The sequence below is a fragment of the Triturus cristatus genome, chromosome 2_2, assembly GCF_964204655.1.
Source record: "Triturus cristatus chromosome 2_2, aTriCri1.1, whole genome shotgun sequence".
Lineage (NCBI taxonomy): Eukaryota > Metazoa > Chordata > Amphibia > Caudata > Salamandridae > Triturus > Triturus cristatus.
Genome location: NC_140582.1, coordinates 318,753,246 through 318,774,155, shown reverse-complemented (window position 1 = coordinate 318,774,155; position 20,910 = coordinate 318,753,246). Strand labels below are relative to the sequence as shown.

Below are 20,910 nucleotides of genomic sequence, written 5' to 3'. Positions count from 1 at the left end.
CTACACCAAATTCAGCTAGAAAAACTACAACTCGTTTTGAACGATTCCCTTCACAGATACCTCAAATTGATTTCAAACCTAGGAACTGATGCTAAAAATCGATATGAAACACTCTCAGATCAAATTTTTTTGTAGGCCGTTTCACAATGATTCCGGCTATTTCAATTATTCCGTAATTTTGGCAGACAGTTCTTGTTTTTTTTTTTAGTACATCGAATTACCCTTTTGGTTTGCCCCAGTAAAAATGGTACCTGGTGCAGATTTCTTCCCCACAATTCAGAGAACCTCGAATGACTATAGAAATATCCCCTTTTATTTTCTGTCCCTTAAAAGTAGGACGCAAGAAGACACAACTTGACTGTAGAGTGTATGGAGGGCTTGGTGTCCTGAATAAAATGTCTCCAAAAAGTAGTCACTTTGGGCCTCATGTAGGTCGCCAAATACCGGTCGGTAACGGCCGATTTTCGGTAATTATACCGTTACCGACCGGTATTTTGGCTATTGGTATGTAGGGGGACAATTTTTGGATTCGGAATTTACCGAATCGGTAAAATTACCGAATCGGGAAATTACCGAATCGGTAATGTTACCGAATCGGTAATTTTTCCGATTCGGTAATTATACCGATTCGGTAAATTCCGAATCCAAAAATGAGATGTAGGGGGAGTGTGTGGGTGTGTTTAGGAGTCGGTATTTACCACCAACTAATAGTTGGTGGTAAATAATTAATGTATGTGTATAAGCATTTTTCAGCGCTTAGCAGTGTGCAATGTGGCAGACATACATGCCCTTAGGGCATGTATGTGTGCCACATGTGCACACATGGCCGAATCAGGGGTGCAACAGGGTGTCAATGTGACACCCTGCCACCCTTGCATGTTCTCCACCATTGCCGAATCGGTATTTACCGATTCGGTAATGAGGCATACCTTCCCCTCAATGGGAAGGTATGCCTCATTACCGAATCGGTAAATACCGATTCGGTAATTACCGAATTGTAACGAATCGGTAAAAATTACCGACTCATTACCTACATACGAGTTACCACTTCTTAAATACCGATTCGGTAACGTTCGGTATTTAAGAAGTGGTAACTGGTATGCTACCTACATGAGGCCCTTAGTGCGGGTGGATGACCATTCTTTGTGGAGCCTGTATTAAAATGGGGAAAACCCTAATAGGATGGGATGGGAAATGGTTCACAAAGAATTTTGGAGTCAATGGAGTACTACCCCTCTATTATTCTGTTACGTACTCTAGTGCCTCCAAATAAAATGGGGATAAAATTTGAATACATTGGTAAGATTCTGGAAACATATTCCTATTAAAAGTAGTATAAATAGAAAGGAATGTGCCTTTTTTTCAGTTTTACTAATAGTGAATTTGACGCTTCGTTGATGATTCATGAAGACATCGAACTACATCATCTCTCAACACGTTCATGAATTATTTTGTGTACTGTTCCCGGGGTATTTTTGTTAAGTGATTTAATGCCATGTGTGTGGCAATGGATGCTGCTGTAAACACGAACCCTGGATGTTGTACTGTATATTGTTGGCACTTGCGAGTGTTGGGATAACTTCTTATTTACCCCTAACCAGTGCTTAATTTGAGCCTGTGGTTTCTGGTGCTTGGCACCGGCACTTAATTGTCAACACTGGTGCTTGTGACAGTCTGCCTCAAGGGGGCGCTGTCTGGGTAGTTTACGGATGACTCGACCAACAGTTAATTATTTATTAAATATACATTAAAAAGGACTATTACATGCTGTGCAAGCCATTCTTTGGGTGCCTGGAATAGTCCGAATTGTCAAACTTGTGTGTGATGGTTAGTAGTTGTGTTGTTACTATCATTCGCAGCATGGCAGGGGCAATGTGTGGTGCAAGCTGCAGCAGCCTCCTGACGAGAACCCTGGCACTTACTGTTTTACAAATTAAGCACTGGCCCCTAACACTCCAATTAACCTACATATGGCAACTAGTGGTTGTTCTGGTAACTGACTAATTTGCATATCAGAATTCATCTGCCCTAACTTCACCAATGACAAGCAGCATGAGGCACAGTATGGATTCCCACTGAGTTGCAGTGGGGTTTTATTTAATGATTGGTGGTACAGCGACAATATCTCTCATTCATATGTGCTATACAATAGGGGTGTTGTATATGGTAATAGCTCTCATTTGATGTAACACAGATCTGACACAAAACGTGTTCCTGTTGATTTTTGTGAGACTGTAACCAAGATTTCAGACTGAGGTGTGCAAGCAAAATCTTAGAAGGTACACCCGGAAGAGGTCTGCAAACAGGCACAAAAAGACAGGGACCACAGATAAACAGTGTTTGCAAGTGAAGTGACACATCTTACTCATTCTGTCATTCCATCTAATGCACACACACTCTGAGTATCAAAATGAACTTCCGGGTTACAGATCTGAGACAGGAAAAGAGAATTGCCAATGGCACCACCCAAAGGAAAAAACATCTACATGAGTAACTGGAAAACGATTTACCAGAAGGAAAACTAAAGCATCGCGCCCCTATCACCAGTTTTCATGTGAAGCAGGCAGCTGTACCGGAAGCACACTCTGCCAGTCCAACGCCAGAGAGGGCTCACAGTCAGGAAAGAGAACAGAAAAGCACCTGACCTACCATTAAGCCTTGCTCGCCTGGTGTTCCTGGTTCCCCCTGAAAAAGAGATTTGAAGGTAGATTAATAAGATCAACTTAATTTTTTCACTTTTATTTTAGAATTTGACATAATTTATTTTAACCCATCTTTTTGCAGAAAAACTTATTGCAGCTGAAAAACAATGTATATAAATGCATCAGTCTTTATTGTTCTTGCTACATACAATGCTGACTGAGGGAGGCTGGATATTACTGCTGCAGGAGTTCTCTTTCTTTAGTCCTGCAAACAATAAGGCATGCCAAAGGGGCAAGTGTTATGGGGAAAACAGGCCCTTAAAATATACATTAAATTAGAAAATGGTAAAACATTTGTTTCAATCTGTACTTTTAATCTGGCCTTTGACTATCAAACCAACATCGTTCTTCTACGTTAAATATCCATACCTAACATTTTCTATTTTCATTAGTTAGGCGAGAAAATACCCCTGAAATTCGAAGTATAAATACTGAAAAATGGCAAAGGCCGCAGCCTCAGTTTGTGCTTTAATTCTGAAGTGTAACCCTTCAAAAGATGGCCTCGCAAGTGCAGTTTTAGGGGGAGATGATCAGTAAAGACAAACCAATCTGTACATTCAATTAATTATGCAATGTGATAGAGGGCCCCATCCATACACCTGTAGCTGTGACTTGTTCTTTTATTACCTTTGGTTTCTCCTACATTTCAAGAGTCAGCCAGCATTAAAACAGAAATCCTGGCTTAATCCTTAATTTAGGAGTAAGCCTAAATCGAGTTACGCAAGACTTCAACAATAGTAAGTCACTAGGGACATCTTATGGATTTTGGGAGGTTCTGGGCCAAAAGAATTTTGTGGGCCACTGTTCAGAACAGCTTTGAATTTATTATACATTTTCAGCTCTTTCATGCCCAGGTCACTGTCAGTGCACAGTCACGCTCCCTCAAATTCTAAATGTGTTTACAGCTATTACTGGGGGATAGTGACGTGTGAAACAGCTCACTAATATTTTTGCAAATAATCTCTGTGACACCCTCCCATTTCTCATATGTTTTGATCTAAAATAAACTTTTTCAATGAATGTTGCATGAACCATGAGCAATATTACTCTGCAAAATGTCTGTAACAGACTCACACATCACCCACATTAAGAATAAATCAAAGGAAAACGGTATTTAAAACAATCACTTTGAAAATAATTCAAGGACATCAGGGCAAGACTCTCTGCAGAACAGAGCTGGTTCAATCAGGGGCCCACTTTGCCCATGCCTTAAAACATCTCTGTAAGTCACACCTACTCACTTTTTGTGAATTGGGCCAGATGGTTCCCTGCTCCATGCTGGCCTTCACCACGTTCACTACAGCACCATGGCCTGTGTAGGAGTCTAAAAGCCGTTCTGGGAGGTTGAGGAGTGGTCAGAGCACCATGGAAGCGATATTGGTAGACGTTCTAATTAATTTCAATCCAAGACTGCAGTTGTAAACATCCATTACTTTTTAAGTCAATGGCAAGCTGGAGGAGCAGTTTTTTAGGTCTCGCCTACGCATCGTACATGCGCTACTTAGGAAAAAGACCTTTTGGAATCAATTCACTTTTCGCCCTAAAAACGTGCACGTGTTGCATTGCTTTCAATGGCAACGGGTGCATGTTTGGCGATTCCCTTGCGGGAGCGAGCTTTGGTGCAATGTGTTTGCAATTATCGCTCCTGGCCCTGCTCGCTCCCGCAAGGGAAACCCTTTCACTTTTGCCAACACTTTGCTTTTTTTACTTTTAGCACGAGGCGCGCGCGCTTGTTTTAACTTTAAATGCAGTTGGCACACAAATTAAGGCAGTCTCCACAGCTGCCTGTGGCTTGGTGCATTTTTAAAGCTGAGAGCAAGTGACACCTAACCCTATCTAATAATTCACAGAACTGATGTAAACAGAGACCCTATTATAAAAGTTCACGTCGTGGCAGCTTCCCTTCGCGCGGTGCATTGGTTCCGGTTAATTAGCAGCTGCTTTTGTTACAATCCTCTTGAAGTATAAACCATACACAGCGCTGTGTATGCAGAGAGCCCCCTTTGTCCTATTCACAACAGCGGTACTATCATCACTCACTCCACCCCAAAGCCTGGACGCTGTGGTAGGAGTCGCTACACAGTTTAATTGGAGTGGGCTGCACACTGTATCTGGGAGGCAGATTGGGTTCGGGAGGGGGACCGCCACTCATAGCAGCAGTGAAGGGCCGCTCGTGGAGGGGCTGCAGTCCAACCCTCCCCGGAGCACTAGTTCCAGGAGGAGGCCGAGCTGCTGTTGCCACAGCCTGGCATTTAGCTCTGGTACCAGCGAGAATCAGTCTATGGTTCTGTGTGCTCTCTGACCTCACCCCATTTCCCCTGTTACATTCCACCCACTGTCCAATTACACCACAGTGTTGTGACCCCACAGAGTATTTGTAGTTCTAAGGTCTTGGGTAAACAACAACGATGTGTCACTAATATTTTGTTTACTGGCTTCCATTGACACACCGAGCTATCCTTGGTAAAAAAATATTTGCCTCACTGTGCTAAAGCAACGGCGGCAGGATAGCTGCTCCTTGGAGAACACGTTTTACGACCAGGGAGCCACCCAGCCACTAATACCTTGATTGTTAGAATGTGACACAAAGTTCCATCCTTGACGTTGCCTTGGCCTCCTCCATCCCTTCCATCCAGCTACACTCAGAGGTATGCCAGCTTGTGGTGCTGATGGGGGACTGTAGATGGACGTTGCTAAATTACCGAGATTGGAGCTAGGATGCTGTGTCCTCGGCAGCGAGCTGAAAGGCAAACATCCTCTCGGCGTCAACAATGCCTCTTTTTCCTTTGTAAATATAACCCCAGCTATGTCTGAAGATGTTAGCTTGAGTGTTGAGCGCTTTTTAAAGAGATGTGTGTGTACTTTGCAAGTCCCTGATTCCAATTTTTCTCGGACATATTAATCCTTTCATTATGACCTTTGCACTCTAGTAATAACGTGTCAATGTGCGATTTTTAGGACAGTTGCCCACATAAATTGTTATTAGGTCACATTAATTTATATTTGGCCACATTAATTTACAACGACATAGCATACATATATGAATTCTATGCCAGTGAAAATAAATGTGGCCCAATTACACGTTATTTAGACAAGCATTGGCATAGCCAATAGGTCTCACCTTTGGGACCTTATAAGTATTTAATTATGCAGCACAATATCCTTGCTGCAACATCAACTGTTGCATGGCTAAACACCTATAATGTCCCAAAGGCGAGACCTATTGGCTATGCCAATGCTTGTTTTTAAATGGCCTCAGAAGAGAATTATGGGTAGAAACCCTGCACTACTTTACACGTGACCTGTGTTTCATCAACTGTCTGTAAGTGGTTTGATAGAGCACTCCTTCATCGTTTGAGGGTTGTGCGAGCTGAAAGAATTATGGGTAGAAACCCCTGCACCACTGTACACGTGACCTGAGCGTCACCAGCAGTCTATAGGGGGTTTGATAGAGCACTCCTTCATCGTTTGGCGGTTGTGCGAGCTGTAAGTCCAGGGATGACGATCCCCTGGACGTGTGAGGTGGGCCGGATCCTGCACTTTGAAGCAATGCCTTCTAACCCAGCACTTGCAATACTGGCTCACAGACGTACAATGAACCGTGCCGTCTTCATGCATGGGCATGCTGGGCAGTTGCCCGGGGGCCCCACAAGCATAGGGGCCCCATGCAGACCAGAATTGAACACTAATTTTCTGTTAACCCCTTCGGTGCCACGCCCTTTCCCCCTCCTGTGCCGGGCGTTTCCTACGCGGGTGGGTTTCATGACGAGATAGTCTTGTCATGGGCACAGCGCGACCGTGCTCCATGACGAAACTATCTCGTCATGGGCACAGAAGAGGTTAAACATTTTTTATTCCTGTGAGGGGCTGTGAAGGCAGGACCCAGTGCACTGCTTTACCCGGGGGCCTTGAATGCTGTTAAAACAGGCTTGGCAATGAATGGTGTGTTTTTTTCTGCCATTGAATAATCGTGATTGAGTGTTTTATAACATCACTTGCACATAGCACAGTCTGACAACTTTAACAGAACAGTCAGGGCTAATGCTAATGTTTGTGGTCGATTTATATCTGGATGCAATTTTGCGTAGCAATTAAAGAAAAATTGTTCAGTCTAAACCAACAGATGCAAGCTATCTGTCTTTGACTAGAAGCATGTGTGCAGACTCTGCACACTGTAAAAGAATATAGCAGGTTCTCCAATTTAAGCCTTAACAGGAACAATTATTCTCTTTTCCAATACTGCTGAATTTAAATTTCCTGCTTTTTTCGACCCTGCTTAATTTGGCAGAGGGACATATTCACACAATAATTAGCTAGACATCTCATTTGTATATGTTTACCAGGGTTTATTAGCAGTACCACACACTACCCATCACACTTTTCACCTGCTTTTTCCTCGCATCATGCTTTTTCACCTCAGATTGCTTGGATTAATGATATGTTCTCATTCCCTTATTAGGTCATGATTATGAAGGCTTTTATTTCCTCGCGTCTCCATTGCTGGAGTTCAATTTATTTGGAATTAATTAATGTTTTGCTGCAAAGGCTACAGCTGTTTCAAAATGGCAGATCTTAGCCTTTTTTCTGAGCTTAATTATAGTGCCTAATTTCAGCCGGTGGTTGCCGGTGCTGCCCACCAGCACTTATTTTTGGGGACCGGGACATATTTTTCTCCAACAAACATTGACCAAGAACAAAGGAGGGGGAAAACAAGCATAGAGGAAAGAAAAAGGAAGAGAAAGACTGAAAAAACACCACAAAGAAGAAAGCAGGAACCTGCAAGAGAGCGATATAAAGGGGAAGGGAGTGTCTGGTAGTGGATTAAAGAGGCGTGAGACAGATTCAAGACTATACATTTGATGCGCTGGAATTTAATAGCACCAGATATGGGCTTCTGAGCAGAACTTTGGACATCGGCACTCACTCTTTTACAAATCAAGCACTGGAGCTATACCTTATCTCTTGCCGCTGGACCATCGGCTGTTTCTACTACAGTAAATTCTATTTAAATCTATGCGCCTAGGACATAAAACTGTATACGCAGTAAAACACTGCATTCTCTCATCACACTTTACCTGGAATTATCAACAACACACTCCAAGACCAGTTAATCAATGTCTTCTGCAGTCTACAAGGCGCCTCCCTCAGTAATTCGATGTTCTCCCTGGCAGCAGCAGCCCACTGAAACTCACTCCACTTACTTCTTTGCTCTAAAACCAATTTCCGCAAGTTCTAGAAGGAGTTAAAACATTGCTCACCCCATTCTACTGCTGCTGTAATAGAGGTCAGTGACATGCGTTTACGTCTATAATGATACCATGCCTTTTTGTGTATACATTCACAAATGCAAATAACTCCACTGCTGTGCTGATTCACACTGCAAAATTTGGAAAAGATAAATCTTTTTAGGGATCGCTGCTGGAGCTGCCGAAACCTGGTGTTGCCAAATACCAGGGCTGCCTAGTCTTGATTTCTCTCTATGCTTCTTTATTGCCACACCCACCACTTCTCTTCTCATCAGTTGCAGAGAAACTCTATATCTTCCCTGCTTTCCCACTTTCTCACTGATTTCCTTCCTCCATCTTCCTTCTTTTTGTGATTTTTCTGACTCTTGCTCTGGATCTCAGTCTGATGATGAAAAATATATCCCTATACCTAAAAATGAGAGCCCACCACCTTCAACCACCTGCACAAATTAACTATTGCTGACTCTGATGCAGGGGGGGAAGAAGAGGTAGATTCTACTAGTGGTCTTTTTTCATTTAATGATACAATGCACGACACATGTAGAACTGGCTCGAACAAATAAATGTTTCGTGGGGTACGGCATCTACACAGGGGTCGTGCAGTGTGTCAAAGTAATTCTCTTGTGCAGATATTCACCACACAGTTTTCCATAGTTTGCTGCCTCTTCCCAAAGGGTGGACTTCACCAGGCTTCCCATGAAGGCCGCCGCCGAGGGTGGAGGACTGAGGGCTTATATGAAAGGTGCATTTGGTCATGTGGGAGACCGCCCGCTTTGTCGATATGTCACATTAAGTGGCAGCTCGAAGTGGTGAGTTCTATATGCATGGCTGAAGAACCCTCTGATATATGTAACAGCGGAGTGAGGAACCGACTTGCAGCCCAGCAGCTGTGAAATTAACAAAAATGTATTAAACCTGCCATAGGGACTGAACTATGAAAGGGCTTTACTCATTCTGTGTCTATGGGGAAACATGTTGATGTAAAAGGGTGATTGTTCAGCAGTAGAATATCAGTGAATCTTTATTCTAAACTAGGACAAAGAGTGCAAAAGCAGGTTATCTACCTAAGCGCACTGCTTTTGTGCTGATGTAGATTAGGGTCCCAATTTAGCAGTAGTGTTCCAGAAGAAACAGGGTTTTTATGGTCTGGCTAGACAGTGCAGCTGTCGCCAGACAATTATGTGAGAACCACCAGAAGAGGGGATTTGACTCCGCCTACAAGTTGGGAGCCAGGAGTACATGTTTTGATTGGGCATAAGCCGTGTGTTTCCACTCAAAAAGTGCCCTCCACACAGCTGTGCTCATTTTATTTATTCAGCTGCCTGAGCTTGACCTTTCAGGGTCACACATATGGCATTATAAAGTGACTGAGATATCTAGATAACCTCTGGCAGTAGCACAGATAGTAGGAGGGACGTCTTTAACGAACATGGATTTTTAATTTTAGATCTGACTTGACAGTACATTCATAAACCAGACCTACTGGCATTGCTAATGCCTATTTAGGCATGGATTTTAACACTGCAGCTGTCAAACAGACCATTACTTTCAATACATAGAGATCTCTAACTGGGGCTTAATGGCATGACTGGCATTGCTTTTTGTAATAATTTCACCTTGTGCTATACCGTTATGCCTTTGCACTAACGTCAACATGTGAGTGGAAATGTCATCACATGTTCTTTGGTCCCTGCTAACGTCAAAGGAAGTGACATCAGGAGGCGCTTGTCTCTGACACCTGCCATTCAGTTTAATTTAAAGTGACAGTGTTCACTTTGAATCGCTTTACTTGAGGCGGTACCGTTATACTGAAAAGTGTAGGTAATAAGGACACATAACGAGCTACTAAAACTAGAAACCAGTAAATACATAGCTAGTTTTAAGTCATCAGTATACAGAGGAAGTAAATGTTTGGGATTTTCAAGAAGTGTAAAGTATTTCAGCTGAGGCGTTCCATTGTGACATGTTTCTACCGATGTCTATTGCCGAATCACCTACGAGCCCAACCTAACCTTTTAAAATTTAGGAAGGATCTAAAAACCAGTTTTTTCTCCTGGCATCAGCGAGCGATGCCTGTTAAAAGATGGGTTCGCTTTTTTGGTTTTCAGATTATGGACAAAATCAAGAGTTTCTTGCCTTTAGTGCCAAGATGTCCATTCTTGGTTAATAGTGCGCTCTATAAAACTATTTAACATAACATAACATGTTTGAGGAATCCCATTTTTGACTGACAAAGACCATAGAGTAGGACCTGCCACCACGGTGTTTTGGGTATAAATCACACAGAATAAGGGAAAAATTAAACAATAATGGTTCTTTTGACTTTTAAGCAGGAACTCACAGCGCCGGCGCGAACCCCACGCAATAGGGTCTTCAGGAATGCATTATACATAATGGGGGGTTAAGGGGGGGCTGCATGTTAGGGATTCTATTTCACTGTCTGGCATCGACCACTTATATTCATAGCACATGTATAGTTAAAGTACACACTGTACAAGCCCAGTGTGGAATCAAGTGACGCTTGTACGTCATGGAGTAATGTGTGGGCTACCAAGCTGAACTAATGCCTTCACTCACAACATAATGCAATGCATGGAGAGCACAACTATGAAAAAATACCTCTCACTTTATTGGTCTATTTCTGTTTCTTTTACAACCTTAACTGGAATCTTTTTTCATCCATATTTGCCAGGCAAGCAGAATAGGCCACCCCAGCTCAGAAACAAGCACAACTTACCGCCACTCCAGAGAGTCCTCTTGGCCCGTCTTTACCGGTGTCTCCTGGGGGGCCTCTAGGGCCTGGGGGGCCTGGGGGGCCTGGAGGTCCAGGTGGCCCCGATTGTCCTTGATCACCCTTCACAAGAACCAAAACAACATAGTTAGAGCCACTGCAACATGTAATGGCCACCCACCCCCACGCGCTTGGCAATCGCTTAGATGACCTTCTCTGGTGGTCCTAAATGCCAGTCAGGATCTACTGCTGTACAAGCAGGGCTGGCCGCCTACTAGAGCCACAGAGACACGTCTAAGGGTAGCCGTGTCAAAGGGTTCCATGTCATCTGCTCTTGGCTCCAAGACAGGACATCAGTGTCACAGTCTGGCCTTTTCTCAGCAAAAGTCTAAGGCAATAAGTCTAGGGCTCTTGAAGATTAACTCCTGCCCTGATTAGGGTGTAAAAGCACTTGGTCAGCATTGAAGCTGATACCAAATGTCGATAAGTAAAGGGGGTGCAGTGTCAAATATGTTACCACCGGCTAATATGGAGCCACTGATGACTGCACAACTGAGAACGGATCTACCTATTGGAAATTGAATTGCGTCGTTTAATAACATATGCATGGATCTGATGGGATTGTGCTTATACTTGGAGAAAACATCATTTAGCATACAGATCAAAATGCAAAAAGTAAAATGTCAGCACATATTTAAATGTAATACTGTCCATCTATCAAATACTTTAGGGCTCTTATTAGACATCTTAGTCATGAATTAAAGCCAGTAGGAAACTGGGAGCCGTAAATCACATAAAACGACCCTGCATATATGTATATAAAAAGTACATACCCACTGCGCACCGTTAGAATGCGATCTAAGCTCATAAGCGCCCCCAAACAAGAGAAGATACATGGCAAGAGTCACAGCGCAATACTCTGCGGAGAAGAAGAACATTCACAGTCCTAGAAGAGTAAGCACTACCTTAATGAGCCGGCGTTTAATGAGCTGCTGATCAGCAGCGAGAAAGCCATGATTGATCTTAGGAAACACCATCTGATCAGTCAGGTGAGGTCAGAAGTTGGAGTTCAAAGGTGAGAGAGTTGGAGGAAAGACATCAGAAGGCGCCAAGGAAGAAACAGAGATACAAGCATTAGATATGCAATAACTAATGTGGTACAACATGGTGCTTTGCCTTTTGCTGGAAGGTGCAGAATCTGTGCCTCGTGCTCACCACCAGCTTTTGGAGAGACCATCCTCATACAAACTATGACTGGAAGGTCTTTTCCGCTAGACCCTCACAACATGTTCGTCAGGCTTTGTTTTTGTATTTTGATATCTCGAATCTGCCCAACACTTAACACAAACTATTGGATTAGTGTCTAGTCACCAGAACCTGGTTTGTGGTGAGTGAGCATCAGGTTGCATGGATTCTGGGGAGAAAGCACCAGTTGGACTTACAGCCAGGCCTCCAAGCAGCATAAGGTGGCAGGATGAACAGCATCATTTAAAGAAGACTTTGGGTTTATGGATCCTTGCAAGTGGTTTTGTTAGTCAGGCTTAAAGTATTGACACCGAATAGAGCATCTGCAAGGTAAGTGGGTCCTCACAAGTACGACAGATCAATAAATAATGAGGAATCTCTTTTTGGTCATATTGTGCAGATCAACAACCTGTTGTCCAGGATCCAGGATCCTATGCATTACTGTAGCACAGCCCTTTATAGATTGTATGAGTGGTCAACAAACTAGGCAAATTGTCCAAACCCAGCTGTTCATGTAGCCGTAGATGCTGCTGGAGGCCAGACTTGAGCATGCACATGTTGGGCACAAACCTTGACGGTGAGGATCTGATTACTATGTAGAGCAGCCACTGTGGAGAAGCCGGGCAGACCCTGAGGGACACAACACAACATGGAACCAATACGCAACAACACAAAACAGCAGGGACACAGCTTACACTGGACCAACGTAAATGAAAAAACACATGAGCCTAGCACAGCCAAGGTACAACAGAGCTTTGGGTTGTTGAGTCCCAGTAGTTACATGAACAGACTGCAAGCAATAAACTCAAAACAAGCACACTTTAAAGACACAAAAGGAAACTCATAATTGCAACATGTAATAATGAAGCTATCACAGTCTTTGCCGCTGTGCCAAACTTTCTCTCAGGTGGAATCGATGCTCGTTGTTGCTGTGTTTTGCTTTACCACATTCTGCTCTGGATAGACTGTCTATGTTGTACTTTATTCATGTTGTAGTGTTCTCTACCTGCAGAGTAGTCAATGAAAGCTGGGCAGAGGCCTTCTGAAGATGCTCTCATTGATATCCAAGTACACCGTGTGCTGCTGTACAAAACCATCCCATGAAACCCCAATGTTTGTAGCCATACTAGTTGTATGTGGAATGCAGAGTACTTGCATAGAATCGGTATCGCCAGCATTCCTGTTCTGTCATGTGTTCTTCTGCAGGAACCGGTTCCAGCCCAACGAACCATCCCTCCTATGTCACATACAGTCGCGAGCTAGACACTGTGGGTTCTCTCACTCACGAATGATCTGAGGATGAAGAAGTGATGGAACACTGGCTTGCCTGATCTTTCAATATCCTGGACAAGGCCGACCACCCTCTCCTCATCCACCAGCCAGCGGACGCAGGGACTAGAGTGACTGGCTTTTCCCGCCTTGCATCCTTTATGTTTAACTACTCTCAGAATACATCTCTTTCTCCTTCTGTGTCCACAGCTGCACGTGCTAGCTTCATATCTCCCCCACTGCCCATATCTTGAACCCCGTAAAATTTCCTGATGCTTAGTCCGTGAAGAAACTCATTCACTGTCGTGTTATGGCTGCACCTCATAAGCTTGGCTGCAGCAACACAGTCTACCTGGTAAGCGCCATTGAAAACAGGCTCTTACCATGCAGGGCGTCAATGATAAAGAGAATGAATTCACAGCAGGTAAGGAATACAAGGTCATTATGGTTTACATTTATTTGGTCTGTCCTTACCAATGGTCTCAGCTCCATTAGCGTATTGCCAGTATTCTCTTTTTCCGTGCCTATCTCCGCAGAATTTTCTTTACTATTACTTTCCACCTCTTTTGTTGGAAGATTGTTATATGTCACGTATGTTAAACTCTGGTTGCAGAGGGACACATCAGTGCTTCACATGGATGTCAATTCACTGAAATGTCAGGGGTAGCGGAAGTGACATAAAACGTTCTTTGACCTCCACTTTCACTCACACACACATACTTACACACACACACAAATTCACACATACACTCTCTCACACATAAACACACTCTCACCTGCAAGCACACACACAACATACATTTAAGAAAAAATTCTACTTACCTGCGCTGCCTTGGAAGGGCATATTCCAGCTTATTGTACTCCCTTTTTATTACACTATTAGTGAATAATATATTTTATTTATTCTCAATCAGTGTAATAAAAAACTGACAGAAAGTAAAGGGAGTGGAGCCCCATCTGCCCTGTGTTCCTGGCACAGAATTTGCCACCTATGAGGTCAGGGGTCGCAAAGGCAGTGCTAGGGGTAGCAAAGGGCAAGTCGGGGGTCACGGCTGCGGCCCCTGGTGACCCCTAAATGGCGTCCATGGTGCTTCATTTTCATGATAACCCCTGACTTTGTAAATGATTCCAATTAAGTTCAACTGTATGTAAATGTATCTCATGTGGATTTCACAAATATATGGCATAGATACAATAATCATACAGCAATATTAAACACTCATATTGAATGCTTTCACTACCCTTCCTGTGAACAACTAATTCCTAATCTTGCCTCTGGCTCTTGCGCCCCCCAGTGGTATAGCCTCACTGCTAAATCGAGGTGTACTCCTGTACAGGAACAAGCATGCCTCTTGGGCAGTGTGGTAAACCTTTTTGGGAATTTTAGGCTCCCATCATATTCTTGTTCCCCTCAGTGTGTTAATGTTTATATTATTAAACATTGTTTCCAAAGGCAAGGACCAGTTCTAGAGCAAAACAAGGTTAGATAGCTGTGCAGGCTGCCATCAAGTGATGCAGGGGTAGATTTCCTCTACAAATAGCAGAGGTTAACCTGGGCTAGGGAAAGAGTTTGAAAAATATGTCTGCTTCTGGGGTGGTCCCATATTTTTACACTGCAGCTAGTGCTTAAATTGAGCCAGGGTGTTCCGGTGTTCAGAACCAGCACTTAATCATCAACACCAGCGCTTTTCATGAGTACCAGTTAAGGACGCATTCAATTATGGTAAGCATTGGGAGATGTAGTTGGGTCTGTTTTAGGCGGGGCGAACAGGAGAAATGGGCTGGTGTAAGCTGCCTCCTGACAAGAGCCCAAGCTCTTATTATTTATTTATTTTTAAAATTAACCACTGACTGCACCTGTAACGTACATATGGATTAAAGGCACCATTGCTACAGCATAATTCTGGATTGCCTGCAACCAGTCTCTGTCCTGCCATAGTTTAAGCCTTGAAAACGGTGGCCCTCTATTTCTATCTCACTCTTTCCCAATCATCATTTTAAACATGTTTTGCATCCTTTGTATGTTTGACTCATAAACCAAGACACATGGCATTCTTGGAAATGCAAGAGCCAATCTTCCGTTTGGAACAATCAGAACACAGGTGGGTCGATTGTATGTTGAATGCTCAAACTCTGCATCCTTTCTGACCACAAAGAACTATGCACAGATTCTACTGTGAGATCTCTTTCTGGCCAATAAGCACAAGTTGAATACAGTAGCGAGCTCCTAGAGGCCTCGAGGGCGTGTATGGTTTTTCCAGGAGAGTACACCCATGGTTAAATGGCCTCTTTTAATCCAGGGTAAAAGCGTGCCTCACAACCAGCTTTTAGAAATTAAGCAAATACATTGCATCCAAGTGGACGAGAGTCTATAGTATTTAGAGGTTCAACTGTCTTGTCTAGACATTAGTTAAAATGAGCCCACACCATTTAAACACAGTGCAGAAGTCCTATATAGCTTGGAAACAGCATTTTCAAATTTGACTTTTTATGGTAAACAGCTAGATCTTGAACTGTTTCAATATGGCCGCCTCCAGAACCTTTCCATCTGCCACTTGTTGCCAGAGCTCTTTTTTCAACGGAGTCAATTACAAGGGAAGGAGGCATGCCAGTTCCTTTTCTCATCAACTAGTGATTCTGGAAATGATTATTTAGTAGAAAGAGTGATTACAACAGGCTTGATCTTTGGCTTAGCTTATAGTCAGTAGTGCCACAACCAGAGTTGTTGGTAACATGGATCCAGCAATGCCTTGGCTATTTCAATGCGCTGTGCAGATGGGCTTGCCTATCTTTTACTTTTAGACTTAAATATTTTTATGTGTCATTCTCCTCCTAAACAGGGCCACATTTCTAGAGGAGGTTTGGGCGACTAATTAGGGGGTGTATTAATTGAATAAGCATGTTCTATGGGTTTTTTGGTTTGTTTTACTATGCATCGGTTGGCCCGAAAATCTACCACAGAATATTTGAAAAGTGGCCATCTCAAATTCCTGGAGTCGTTCTGGATCAGTACTCCTAAAATGTCCATGAAAACCATTGTTACAGTGTAACTAAGCATTCTCTCTCAGAAGCATCACACTCTGGCATCCTGAAAAGTGAAATAAATTATCATTCACTTCCTTGAGAACACGTGGACACAATGTCACACTTGTGCAGTTTGTGTGCCAAAAAATGAAGGTAAATGAGTGTTGTGTCTGAGATAAAATAAACCTGAACAGAAGAACAGGAACATCAAAATGTTGATTTACTTTGTTCATGTTTCTAATTTTGGAACCTAGGAGTGAGTGGTTAAAATTAACTTTGGTGGGCTAGCCGACATACGACTCGGCATAGGAGGCTGTGTGTCTACTGGGCCATCAGCAGCCGACTTCGTATGCCTATGTTTATTGCAATGCCAGGAATTTTTTTTCTTCCCTGAAACCCTTCCACTTTAATGGCGGATGCCTCAGTTTGTCCTTCAGTAGCAAATCCCCAGAAACATATTTCTAGGAGACATTAATCTTTCATGGGACACAGCTACCCAAACCTAAAAAGAGCACTTCACAACATTCTGAACACTGACTTGAGACACTGTGTCTAACTCCAGACACATATCAAAAGCAGCACCATTCTTCAAGACCTAATTTGCTTAACAACACTGCCCTTTGAAAGGACAGACCGCGCTGCCATCCAAGTTAACATCATTCACATCAGAGCATCACATCACAACCAGCTAAAGACAGTCTGGGAACAATTCCATTAATTTAAGAATTACCCCATCAATGCACTTCAGCAAAATCTGTATAACCACGACACCACTTCAGACACCTCTGCACATGTCAGTGATCGAACCAACACTATCGCTGTCAGCCATTTTGGACACCCAGATACTCATTAAGACCTGCTTATCTCAATCTAAACCTTCATCCTTCTGGTATTCCAAGAGTTCGCTGACAGCAAGCATACCATCTGTAGGCACTAGAACTAGAAATTGAAAAAAATCACTGCTACAAGGTGAAAGGAAACCTTGAAACACTCTGCACAACATGCAGAAGAATCTTCTTAGATGTCAACACAAACTACTATACAGTCACCAAAAACTCAGAAACCATAGAAGCTGGACTCTTCAAAGCTATCAAACACTACATCAACGCCACACCAGAACTACCAACACAATACTCCACTGACAAGTGCAATAGATCAACAGCTTCTTCAAAGTCACCAGACACATCAGTGACATCAAAGCAACAGCCCTCAGCCCTCCCATATCACATTACAATACCCCAAAATGGATGCACTTCACAACCCTCAATATTGATGATCTCTCAAACTTCTTAATTCCCTCAAGGTTACAACCTATGAAGACAACATCACCCTATCCTCATTAACAAAGACCATCATTGGTGATTCACTTAGCTCTAGCTGGAAGTTTAAAGTTCCTCCCTTACCCAACTTCACAATACCCTCAAATTCACACAAATGTTTCTACTGCTGACTAAAGTCAACCTCAAACCCATGACCTTGCCAATTCTTGACCGATCATCCACTTCCTAATCTGATGCAATGTCTTTGAGGAGGAAGTTGCATAGAAGCTGCATGAGAAAAGAAAGGCCAAGTCCCCTTGACAAGATGACCAGCCAGGATCCAGGATCTGATATAGTCCAGAGATAGGATTTATTCTAGTGGAAGACAACGCCCTCTATGTTTCCAATAATGGGGGCTCCTATCTTTTTGCTTTCATTGTCTTTGAAATAACATATGTGTTGCAAATATGCCTTTTCTGCATAGTGAGCCCAGAGTTTTCCCCTTTTTCTAGAACCTACTTTCAATGGCCTTTGAACTCTGTGCACTTTACCCCTGCTAAACAGGAGTAAAGTGTATGTGCTCCCCTTTAAACATGGTTAACTTGGCTTATCCCTGATTGATATATTTAACGTGCTTATAGCTTCCTAGTATTTGTGTACAAAATTTTCTCTGAGCATGGAAGTTAAATGCCATCTGTGGACTTCATGATCTGTTGTGCCATCCACAGGGTTGTCTTGTAAAACATGGCTTGAGGCCTAGCATGTGTAGTCCGACTGCAGAGGCCTAAAAACCTGCCGTCAAACCTGCCAAAATAATCCTTTTTGACGGGCGGGAAGCTCTGCTTTAATATACGAATAAATAGTCTCTAAGCACCTCTGTTCACCCACAAGGTAAGATGTCAGATATTTAAAAGTGGAACATGTACAACATTAACATTGGCATGCTTCTCCAGGAACTGGAGCTCAAAAGCAAATTTTACTGGCAGAGCTGTAGCTGGATGTTTAAAAATGTCAAAACACTTTGACAAGAAAGAGCATAAAAGGTAATTAAATGTGTATTTCCCACATTTATTAACAGTCCAGCTCACTGCTGAAGTTGGATTTTTAATAAATATTTAGGGAAAGTAACTTTTAGAGAGTTACATTTTCCCTGCCCAAAGCTCCTGGAGGCTGATTTGCATTAGTCTGCCAGCAGCTGGACAGCCACTTTTGACTTTAATGGGATGTGAACACAGCTTCTCCCAGATCAGAACAATGGCTTAGACCCAGTAACAGGATGGACTGGGTGTGGGGCATGTGAGCCATTTTAGCTTAGGAAGGACATCTGGAGTGAGCACAGAAACCTCATTAACATGAAAAGTTTCGTGTAACGGGATACACGAAGAAGGGAAAGCCTTTGTCCCCAATGCCCACTCTAGCCAGGTGACTCTTAACCCAGCGGGAGGGAAGCTTCCCCAGAACCCGTTTTGAGTGGACACAGGGGAGGGGACTGCTCATTTCCTAAAAACACCCCTGGTTGGCAGTCAAGGTCCCTCCTAGTGCAGAAGGCCTATGCCATATTAGATATCCCTCTGAACAGTGCAATGTGAGATAATTTGCAGTAAGGAAAACAGGATATGCTGCAAATGTGGGGAAGGTTGCTCCTGGGAACTTTTTTCTGATTAGTTAGGGAGTGTCCAGGAGTCAACTCTATCCACTGGTTATTGCAAATCATAAATGTGCACCCCAATGAGCCCTCCTCCGAACACTTTGTGGCCATCCAGAAGATCAGAAGAGGAGTATACCTGATGTCTGCGACCATAAGGAACCCTGAAGTACTGGCCTTTGTCTCTGTTGAACACAGGACAAAGAAGTGGACTCTAAGGGTCAGTTGGATGACCTCATGTGTGACTACAGGGACACAACAGCTGCATGAGGCCTTTTTCCTGTAATGACTAGGTTACTTGCACCAACTGGACCTGGACTAGAACTTGCTTGTGGCCTCTGCTGGAGTGAGTCTTGACACCTAAATGTTGTCGCCAAGGTCCTGGGAACCTTAGAAGTAACCCAGAGGGGCTACTCTAGAAAATCTCAGAAGTTGGGAATTGGAAAAGTTTTGGACTTCAAAAACCTCCCGTAACAGTCAGCAGGATTTTACAGCAAAGGTGTCTAATTATGAGTGCACTTTCGTTAGATACAGGTTCAGACTTGCCCCGCTGGAGGATTTTTAGTTCTGTAAAAACACTAAGTTAGAACGCAATATCTTTAACAGGGATGTTTGGTCTATCCGACCCATTCTCCATTGTGGTTATCCAGAAATCACTCCCAAATCCCAGTCGACTGCTTCCGTAGACTATCAATAGTACTTAGTACTTTTCGGTGCTATATTCACTTAAATCCTAACAAATTCATAAGACTCATTCCCCTATTGGATTTTTGTAGTTTTTATGTCAGTTTTTGTATTCAAGTTTACTTTATTTTTTGTAATTTGGTTTGGAATTTTTATTGTTTGGTGTTTTGACTTTATTATTCTTTTAGTACTGCATAAATACTTTACATATTGCCATAGTCAAAAGTATCTGCTCTCCATTATAGCTGCCTGGGGGTCCAGCTCTGATTAGTTTAATGACTTTAGAGTTCTCCCTAACAAGTTAGTGTGATTATTGTTTGAAGTGGGTGATCGCCAACCCCAAATAATAATCCACTTTCTTATAATGTGGGTTTCAATTGGTTTGCCTACCCGCAGACTGACAGACACTAGCAAGTCAAAGTGAACACCTCTATTTCAGCACATATTCCAGTGATCTGTAGCTTACCTCAAATCTAAATACTATCACCAATCAACTTCATCCTCTTGTGGCATAACCCTGAACGTCAAGAACATCACAATCTACTATTACACTAGCAGGCAGCTCTACTTAAAGGCCTCATCTCATAACAATATTGTCATCCTCAAGGAAGGACTGCCCTAACACCATTTAACACAAACAACAAGGTTTTCATTTAAGCTGTGCATTGTTTAATATGTAGTTATATGAAAATTAAAGGCCGAAAGAAGATACTGAATATTTTGGTTTTCAACCCCGCCCCATGTTCCCTCCCCCTGCCCCAATTGCACACAGCCTCACAGTTCCCATGTATTTTTTTATGCACTTTGAATACTGAATGCACCATTTGTTATACAATTGTTGAGTAAATGGAGCAAACAGGGTTAACGTGGAAGAATTGAATGCAGGCTAAGTGTTCCACAAATACCTTGAGACATCATCAACATGGATGACATGCTACAATCATTGGAAAGAAGGTATTACCTTTATCCCTTTTTAGGTCTCGCCTAGCTATTGCGTAGCAATCGCTATACGAGACTCTAGTAAGGGGCTCCCAAAAGTGCTCCCAAAAGCGGATTGCATGGCGAGCACGCGCACAATCACGTGCATCGTGCCGCCATGCAATCC

General features: G+C 42.9%; 1 protein-coding gene across 1 annotated transcript in view; it reads right to left on the bottom strand.

Moving 5' to 3' along the window:
* Positions 1-20,910, bottom strand: part of COL25A1 (collagen type XXV alpha 1 chain) — an 898,191-nt gene that overhangs the window by 217,745 nt on the left and 659,536 nt on the right. Inside the window, exons 6-8 of the mRNA XM_085641379.1 lie at positions 11,645-11,716; positions 10,686-10,802; positions 2,650-2,685 (exon numbers count right to left, since the gene is read on the bottom strand). Of these exons, the coding sequence (XP_085497505.1) occupies positions 2,650-2,685; positions 10,686-10,802; positions 11,645-11,716 (225 nt within the window). The remainder of the gene's footprint in view (positions 1-2,649; positions 2,686-10,685; positions 10,803-11,644; positions 11,717-20,910) is intronic.